Source organism: Physeter macrocephalus, chromosome 5, assembly GCF_002837175.3.
Source record: "Physeter macrocephalus isolate SW-GA chromosome 5, ASM283717v5, whole genome shotgun sequence".
NCBI lineage: Eukaryota > Metazoa > Chordata > Mammalia > Artiodactyla > Physeteridae > Physeter > Physeter macrocephalus.
Window position 1 is genome coordinate 6,238,644 of NC_041218.1, and position 9,129 is coordinate 6,247,772.

The 9,129-nt window shown below is 59.2% G+C and overlaps 1 protein-coding gene and 1 long non-coding RNA gene across 5 annotated transcripts in view; one reads left to right on the forward strand and one right to left on the reverse strand.

Moving 5' to 3' along the window:
• Nucleotides 1-2,258, reverse strand: part of NOS3 (nitric oxide synthase 3) — an 18,234-nt gene extending 15,976 nt beyond the window's left edge. The window contains exons 1-3 of one of the 3 annotated variants that reach the window (XM_024128948.3): nucleotides 2,095-2,258; nucleotides 706-808; nucleotides 237-385 (exon numbers count right to left, since the gene is read on the reverse strand). In XM_024128948.3, coding sequence (XP_023984716.1) covers nucleotides 237-385; nucleotides 706-808; nucleotides 2,095-2,252 — 410 coding nt within the window. In that variant the 5' untranslated portion in view covers nucleotides 2,253-2,258. Of the gene's footprint in view, nucleotides 1-236; nucleotides 824-2,094 lie in introns of those variants that run through there. The other 2 variants (XM_007126654.4, XM_028489582.2) reach the window with 2 other exon arrangements.
• Nucleotides 2,259-3,879: 1,621 nt separating this feature from the next.
• Nucleotides 3,880-8,538, forward strand: LOC114486261 (uncharacterized). Of its 2 annotated transcripts, none has more exons than XR_003679685.1 (3): nucleotides 3,880-4,028; nucleotides 4,292-4,423; nucleotides 8,229-8,538. It is a non-coding gene; the product is annotated as an uncharacterized lncRNA (long non-coding RNA). The 2 variants fall into 2 exon arrangements; XR_003679686.1 differs by having other exon boundaries at nucleotides 4,292-4,339.
• Nucleotides 8,539-9,129: the final 591 nt, after the last annotated feature.

A 9,129-nucleotide genomic window follows, 5' to 3' on the forward strand; every position in this document is an offset into this window, starting at 1 on the left:
GGCCCCGCCGGGGGGGGGGGGGGGGGGGGGGGGAGAGGGGAGCAAGAGGAAGGCGTGGGCGGGGGAGGGCCCCCAGGCTTGGTGAGGGTTTGGCGAGGGTGGCGGTGTCGAGCTCCGGCCCCACGTGGTACCGGGATGGCGGGAATGCGAGGGGCCCCCGGCCGAGTGTCACCGCCTCTAGGTCTCAGCAGGACGGAGGCCAAGGGTGGGCTGCGGGTCTCGGGGGAGGGGCTTACCTCTTGATGGAGCTGTAGTACTGGTTGATGAAGTCCCTGGCCTGGCTCAGCAGCTGCTCAGGGGGTGGAGGGCCCTGGGAGGGTCGGCTCTGCAGTTTCCGTGGAAACACCAGGGAGCCCAGGCAGCGTCTGGGGGTGCAGGGCCCGTCCTGGGTCGGGGTGGGGGGCGGTGGCCGAGAGAGAGCAGGGAGCATCAGGTCAGGGGCAGATCGGGGCTGGGGGGCAGGGCCTGGAGGCAGAGTCTGGGGCAGAGCGGGGAGGGTCCCGGGAGGTGTGGGTTGCCCCCCTCCCACCCCCCCAGACTGGAAACAGCCGGGACGTTGGGCTGGGTTAGAGAGGCTGAGAGCGATCCAAGTCCCTTGCACGTTCCTTAGCGCCTCAGGCTCTTCCCGGTCTCCTCTCCCTCTGAGGGGACGGGCCTCAGCCATCTTGACCTTGACCTGGGATGTGGGGGGGCTCCAGGCCTTACCTGCTGTGACTGCGCACACAGAGTGTCGTAGGCGATGGTCCCCACCTCCCAATTCTTCACACGAGGGAACCTGGGCCCCTCTGGAGGCCGGGTTAGCTGTGGGCTGTTGGGAGCCGGGCTGGGGTCACGGGAGAGAAGCGTGTGACCCTTTGGACGTGCCCCAGAGACCTCTCCGACAGCATCAAGCATCCAACGATTGCTTGCTTCCTTGCCATGTGCTTTCTCACCCTTCCTCCCAGCCCTCGCAACAGCCTTGGAAGGTAAGCAATATTGCACCCCGTTTACAGATGAGAGATCTGAGGCTCAGAGAAGTTAAGGATCTTGCCAAGGGCCGCACGGGCAGAGCTGCCCCTTCTCCACCCAGGCCCGCCTCACTCCTCTGGATGCTCAGCCAGACCCTGGGCTCCCGGGGCTGAGGTGCTGGGATCCGGAGGCCCTGGCCCAAGGCTGGGTCCTCATCCCCGCTGCCTCCTCTGGACATGGGGCGTCCAGCCCCCTGAGGTTGAGATGAGCCCGGCCTGGAGGGGATGGAGCCCCAGGAAGCCCCGGCAGGGATTCCTCAGCCCAGATTTCCCTCCGGCCTCAGAGGCCTTATCACTTCCTCCCAGGGCTGCCAGCCCGGCCTCGGGGAGGAAGGGAGGGACGCAGGCCTCCGCGCGCCTGTGCGGCCAGGTCCCTGGCCCCTTCGCCCTTCCGCGCGGAGCTGCCTGCAGCCCGGCCACCCCGGCTGGCCTGTCACCGCATCTGGCCTCGGGCTGCGTCCTTACTCTCTCCGGGAACCTCTGCCCCAGGTGGGCCCCTGCTGGGGTCTGGGGCTGCAGGGTCAGTTTTAGGGTTGATGGCCAGTGGGCGGGGGGGCCTGGAGCAGGGGAAAAGGGCCTAGCTGCTCTGTCTTCTCAGTTCCTCCCGAGGGCCTCAGTCTCTCCCCATCCTCTCACTCCCTTGTACCTACCTCTCCCCAGCTCCTTTCCACTCCTGTTAAATAATCATGGCTGTTTGCCGGTCTTGCCGTGAACTAGAAACTTAACAACAACTCCATGGGGTCAAGTACTGCTATATCCGTATTTTGTATAAACGGAGGTTCAGAGAGGTTCAGTAACTTGCTCAAAGTCAAACAGCTCTTGGCAGCAGAGCAGCATTCAAACCCTGGCCATTCGCACCTGGTAAGCTGGCACCCTTACCCCCGACCTTCACCTGTCGCCTGCCGGCCTGGATCCCGGTCTCTTGTCTGAGCCTCCCTGACCATCTTGTTCTGTCCACGCTGACAGCCGTTTGGGTTGGCGACCTGGCCCTCCTGACTGGGCTGCAGGCTCCAGCCCTTCCAAGCTGGGCCTTTAGGCCTTGACACCTGCCCCCCTGCCACCTGTTCCTAGCCTCCGCAGCCCTCACCTGTGGTCTGGCGCGGGCGGGGGTGCGGGTGCCGGTGCCCGGCTGGGCTCGGGTGCTGGGGAGGCCGGGCCCTGCTTGCTGCACAGCCCGAGGCCCAGCCCTAGCCCCAGGCCGCAGGGTGGCCCAGGCTCCTGGCCCACGCTCTTCAAGTTGCCCATGTCGGCTTCGGCAGCCGCGTCTGCTCTGTGGCTCCCGGCAGAGCCTCAGCCTTTTCCTTAGGAAGGGGAGGGGGCGGTGGGAGGGGGCTCTGCACTGCTGGCCCTCGCCCCGCCCCTGTCCCACACACAATGGGACAGGAACAGGCCGGCTGGGAGGCCCGAAAGCCTCGGCTCCATGCCCGCAGGCCCGGAGGGTGGAGGGCCGGACGCCTGGGTTCCGCTCTGAGGACGAGGGAAGATAAGTGGGAACCCAGGTGCCTGGCAGACCCCTGGGGCCGGAGTGCAGGAGCTGGGGCGCAGGGGAACGGTGGGGTGGGCTAGCCAGAGCGCCAGAAAGACAGACCCTTCTGTGGTATCTGACCAGAGGGCAGGTTTTCCACCTCACCCTTGCTGGCCTTGCCCTGAGGGGTCGGACAGAAGGGGGGCACTGTGGCAGGAGCAGGAGACGAGTCCCTGCTCTTAGTGACCACAGGGCCCTCTAGGGTCACCCCGGTGCTCTCCTTCACCACCTTCCCTACATCTAAGTGCTCCTGGACCCCTACCTTTGAGTCTTTGGGGGTTCTTGGGGGTAGAGGCCCAGCAAGGATACAGTGACCCTTTGTCCTTGGGTCTGGCATTAGGGTATCCCTTTCCCTCCCAGCCCCAATTTCCTGGAACCCCCGCCCCCTGTGACTCAAGTGGGGGACACAAAAGGGCAGGAAGCTTCCATCCAGGGCCTCCACGCCCACCCTGTCATACAGTGACGCATGCTTCCCTGGGGGAGGTAGGTCAGCAGACAGACCCAGCAGTCAGGGCTGGGGCAGAGACTGACCACTGGGGAAATCTTGGGGCCCTAGCAAGAGCGGGGTGGGGGTGGGGGTGGGGGTGGTGAAGGGAAACTACAATTCCCAGAATGCAAGTGGTACACATGGGCACTCTTCAGGCACCTCAAGGAGTAGTGCATGCTGGGGTTTGTAGTTCTAAGCCATCTAGGGGCTGGAGAAAGGCCATGAGCTGGGGCTTCTGGGTCTACAGGGATCCAAGCCTGGCGGATTTGAGACCACAGAGACTAAGAGAAACTGTGAGAAAGAAACGGAAGTTGAGAGACTGGGATAGGCAGAGACAGGGAGAGGCAGACCGGCAGACAAACAAACATGTAGATTTGTGTTGGCTGGACTACTTTGAAAAGCAGTGGAGGATATGATTGGTGTGGGCCTGGGTGGGGGGCGGGCAGGCGGACCAGCCGGAAGGAACGGGCCGTGCTGGGAGCTCTGGGATCACACCAAGAAGGTGGGGTCTGCCAGTTTGGAGGCAGGAGGGTGAGGGGGCTTTGTAGACACGGACAAGCCTGAGCTCCTGGGCTTCCAGAAAACTTTGCTGCCCCTCCCTCAGCCAAGGGGCAGGTGAGATGCAGAAGCACAGGGCCTGTGCTCATCCCGGCTTGCCCCCCATGGCCCTGGAGCCCGAGGCCCCACCCCGCTCGCCTTCCTTTCTCAGGGAGGCAGGAGATGGGAGCCAGGCGCCTAGCTCTCAGGTACTTTTCCCCAACATGGCTGAGGCAGACAGACCCCACTTCTGGCTCCCATTCAGCCGCCACCTAACATGCGCGTGACTGAGAATGACTCCTTTTTCCGGATTCCAGTTAATGGAGCTGTGGCTGGCCTCCCCTGGGACAAGGTGGCGACAAGCATCAGATGCTGAAGTCTTTACGACCTCTTGCCTGCAGCAATGACCATAGCCCTTCCCTGTGGGCTCCGGACCTTGGGGTCTCCCCTCCCAACCGTGCTCCACACTACGGTCAGCTTCATCTCGAAATCAGGGCTAACGTCATGCTTTGGCTCCCCCTGAGACCTTCAACCCAAGGTCAACAGACTGGCCCAGCCCTCGGTTTCCCAGATGTGCTACTCACACCCTCTGTTCTAGACAAATGGGCTTTCTCACAGATTCCCCAACTGTCCTTGTGTTTTCCTGCCCCTGGGTCCTTGCTTATGCTGCCCCCTCCTCCTCTCCCTTAGCCTTCTGACTAAAGGAGATCTTTCTTTTCCCTCCTCACGGCCCAGCCTTGGCAGCCCAGGAGGACCAGAGGGGACCTGCTGCAGGAGATGCAGGTATAATGCCCTCAGACTCTGCCCAGCAGCCAACCCAAGACCACATGCTCCCCCAAGGCTTCAGAAAGTCCCTGAGCCCCCGAGGTACGTGGGCTCACGTCGCTGCCCACCAGGGGCCTCTCCAGGTGGTCTTCTTGCGGCGTTCCTGTTGGCCTGATGAGACCATCTCAGGGCTCCCTGTGCTCTGAGGCTGTTCCCATCCGGTCCTCCCTCCCCTCTCCTTTCACAGGTGTCAGACCTGCATCCTGTTCCAGAGGCGTTCCCTCCCTCCCCGTTATCTTTCACAGCCATGAATCTCCTATGCTTCCCATTCCTTCTTGGTGTGCTTCCTGGAGGATCCGACCAACACACGGCCCTGCTATGTTTCCTCTGTGAGGCCTTCCTCCAACCCCCTTCTCCAGGCTCCTCAGGCCACGGGAATATCTCTTGCTCTGTTTCCTCCCAGCGGCAGTTCTTGGGCAGCTTGCTCTGTCCGATTTCTCTTCCAAATGAACGTGTGTGCTCTGGAAGCACAGGGCAAGTTCTGCTCATTTGCTCTCCCCAGGCCTGCGTCTCCTGCACCAAGCAGGCGCTTTGTGGACATTGGCTTGCTCAGCTGCAAATGTGTGCAGCCCCCCGGGGGCCCGCAGCTGTGTTCCAGAGGCAGCTGGAGAGGGGCCGCTGAGAAGGGAGTCAGGGAGGCTGGCGGGTCGCGGTAGGCAGAAAGCATGGGGTGGGCTGGTGAAGGTGATGGAGCCAAGAGGGGGCCTTCTCTGGCCACAGAGACGTTGGGGACAGTTCAGTGCAGCTGCACTGAGGGCGGGGACCAGGGGGACCTGAATTTTTGGTGGGGATCTAGGTAGAGGGAGCCACAGCAGGGATTTTAGGAAGAGAGGGAGAAAAAGTAGAGCTAGAGAATCAGAGGTGAGGCTTTTACCACAGGGAAGTTTCCCTTTGGCCGCTTTTCCTGGAGTTTTGGCTGGCACTGTCCCGCGTGTCTTAACTTCCATCAAAACGGCCTCTGGCATGGCTGACGGTTTTTGACTCTTCCACCTCTGGGATGGGGCCTTTCCCATCCTTCCCCAGGCCCTGCCTCGCTCTTTGCCAGCCATCCCCGTTGGGCATTAAGGCTCATGCGGCTTAGTGGCTGACTGCTCTTCTTAGCTATGGCATTTTAAAGAATAACTGCTGGACTTCCCTGGAGGTCCAGTGGTTAAGACCCCGCCCTCCCACTGCAGGGGGTGCGGGGTTCTATCCCTGGTCAGGGAACTGAGGGGAACTAAGATCCCACATGCCGCATGGCCAAAAAAAAAAAAAAAAGTAATCGCTGAAAAAACAATAATTTCAAAACCCGCAGAGTTGAAGTTTCCACCGGTAGGAAAGAATTTTAAATTAATTAATTTATTTTTTCTTAGCCACGCTGCACGACTTTCAGGATCTTAGTTCCCCGACCAGGGATCAAACCTGGGCCCCGCAGTGAAAGCACCGGGTCCTAACCACTGGACTGCCAGGGAATTCCCAAGAATTTTAATTTCAAATTATGGTATTTCAAGCTGGAAGGGACTTTGCAGAGGATCTGTTTGGGAATCCAGCCTTCGGTCTCTGACAGTGGCAGTATTTTCTGCCACCGGTGGCGGGGGGGGCAGCCCAGCCCCCAGCCCCATCAGCCCTGGTCCAGGAGGGTGACAGACCGTTCCGTGGGTGAGTAGCCAGGCCCTTGGCGCTTCCTGCTCCCTCAGAAGGCAATAAGCCTTGCTCCTGACTTCCCTCTTGGAGCAGGAAGCCGCGCAGGGCTTGGGGTGGGATGCGCTGACCTTGGGGGAGGGAAGGCCTGGCTGCTGGGGTGTGTGCAGGGGCTGTGGAAGGTGGCGGGTGGAGGAGCGGAAGGCCCTTGCTCTTTATAGCCCAACCCGGGGTTGTTCAGTGTGAGCTGGAAGTGCCCCACCCTCCCCGCTATGAGCAGCTTCCTTCCTGCCTGCTGGCAAGCCTGGGTGGGAAGCCGAGGGAAGGGAGGCGGGGAAGCAGGCAGAGGGGAGTGGGGCAGCCCTCTGTGGCCCAGGGAAGGTCCCCGTCCTCCTCAGGATGTAACTCCTGTTGGGAGCGGAGAGGTTTGCTGAGCTTCCAGACTGCAAGGCGGAGGCTGGGTGTTTGGGGAGGGGCTTTGGGCAGGATCTGGGGTGTTCAGGGCTCAGGCTTTGGAAGACATTGCCTGTGGGAAAGGGGCTCCCGGCTGGCACTGGGGCGGCGTCAAGCAGCCCGGCCCTTCTTGAGGAAGCCACATGGGGGCAGCAGAGAGCTCGAGCGAAGAGATTGGAGCAGAGGCCTGAGCTCAGGCACCCAGACCCTCAGACAATGAGACCCAGCGCGCTGGAGGGAAAGTGGTGTGTGTCTCTGGCCCAGCTCGGGTGGTGGGTCCACGCTATCCCTCTGGGACCCTGAAGTGCTTCGTTTGCGTAAGCCTGACGTTCTTGATGATGGCTCTGACCAGCCCACCCCCAGACCTTCCCTTGGGAAAGCCCCTGCGTCTGCGCAGACCGCGGGGGTGTGGTGAGTTGAAAGCCCAGGGAGCACGTGCAGCGGGGCCCGGGGTGTGAGCGGCAGGTGCCCCCTGGCTCCCGCCAGAGGCCGCAGTTCTGGCAGCCGCTGGGGAGTCGTGGTTAGGGTTAGGGTACTTGTAGATGCCACCCCATCCCACAGGTGGGCTCCCTAGGGCACATCGGCCCTGTTCTGGAGACTTCTGTTTCCTGGCTCTCAGACTGGTAAGAAAGTCATGGGAGAATCCCAAGACCTTGCCCTGGGAGTGACAGTGACCATGGACCTTTGGGAGCTCCTGGGGAGATGGCACTAACTTCCTGAAGGAAACCTGGGTGTCTCCAGGCCTTGATTCTTCTTGAGGTTTAGACTCTTCCTAATGAACTGCGGCCCTGAGTGGATTCTGTGTGTGTGTGTGTGTGTGTGTGTGTAAGTATGAGTATTTGTGATTGTGTATGGATGTGTGTGTATATCTGAGGGTGTATGTACGTGTGTATGTGTGTCTGCGTGTGCATGTACCCTTGGGCAGCGTGACCTGGGGCTCAGTCTGTGACCTGCCTCTCCTTCTGGTCCCTGAGCTTCCAAAGCTAATTTGGACCAAGAACATCAGGGTGGATATAAATGTTTTCACATCCTCGGGGACTTGAAAATGCCCTTCGTTCCTGGGATCCAGAGTGAAAACGAGGAGTTTTTGGGGTCAGGCTGAGGCTTCTCGATTGACGACCATGGGGGCCCCTATGTCAGGCCATGGGGACCCTAGGTAGAAGGCCATGGATGTCAGGGATCAGCCTGACAGGCCCTACCCCCTTCCCCTCTCCTCCTCTCCTTCAATCCCTCAGTCTGGCCCAGTTTGCTGGTGTGGTTTGCCGTGGTGCTGGGTCTCTCGGGAACTAGGGCTTTGAGCAACTAGTGTGCCCAGCATGGAATTTCCGTAGCAGCCGTCACTGGGGATTGGCTGGGCAGAATCCCTCCTCCCTGCCTCCCAGGTGCCCGGGGCGGGGGCAGGCACTCTCTCCAAACCACTGTGGGAGGAGAAGACTTTATATCGCTGCTACTGATCTGTGAGATAGAGAGACCCTGATTCCAAGCCCTGATACACCTTCAGTCATTGTGTTGTCTTTTTTCCTATCCTCCCAACCAGATTATAAGCCCCCTGACCCCCAATGACCAGCAAACGAACCATTCCTGGTCTATTTGCTGTCGACGGTGATCTGGGACCTTCCTGGGTCCTCATTCTGTTGTCTGGCTTCCTTAATTCTAGTCTAGGCTGCTGCAGGAATTGGTCCAACTCTGATTTAGAGGAGCCTGATTTAGATGGTGTTCTGCCTTGTGGATCCAGAAGGGGGAGCGCTCCAAGCCCTTTTTTTTCCTTCCCCAGGGGAGAAAGACAGAATCCTGGCTTTCTGGACATTCTGGGCCCCTGCCCCATGATTGGCCTCTGCTGTCACTTTCACACCCTCACCAGCTTTATCTTCCTATAAGAAGGCCCCAGGCTGGACTGATGTTCTTCAGAGGGACAGAGATGAAGTGTCCTGACCGCTGTTCTCAGCTCAGCCAAATCCTCCTCAAGCCCTGCCCCTTTGTGAAGCCTTTCCTTCCCTTTCCAGCCTGAAAATGATCTCAACCTGTTCTGAAGTCAAAGCGTTCATTGTCTGAACCATTCCTTGGCACTTGGGGGTCTAGGACCATGTGACTCATCTTATTGGCTGCCATTATTTGTATTTGGCTCCTGTAATATTGTCTATTCACGTGTAAGCATCTTTTCTTCCCAACTGATTGCAAACTTTTTAAGGCCCAGGGGCTGGATTGTATGCCATATATTTCTCTAGGGGTCCCTCACAGCATGGGACACATAGAAAGTGATGGATAATGGTTTGTGAGTAGATTGGGGTGATGATGGAGTGAGAGGCCTGGTTGGATGTGAGTTCTCTTCTCTGGTCCTTCATGTTGGCTGATGATTCATGGGGTGGAATGGATACCCTTCAGGTTATGGAGCTAGTGCTGGGTTAGCATTCCCAAGCTTATCCCTCCCGTCCAAGCTGGGTAGGCTCTAGATTCTGCCTGATGAGTTTAGCAGAATGAACAAGGATAGTTCTGGAGAGCTGACATAGCCACCTCTGTATCTAGAGCTCTCTGGGTCTTGTATCTTCTCTCTCTCTCTCTCTCTCTCTCTCTCTCTCTCTCTCTCTCTCTCTCTCTCACACACACACACACACACACACACACACACACACATCTTGAATTCTCAATTTCTTTTAGCTCTTGTTATATGATCCCTG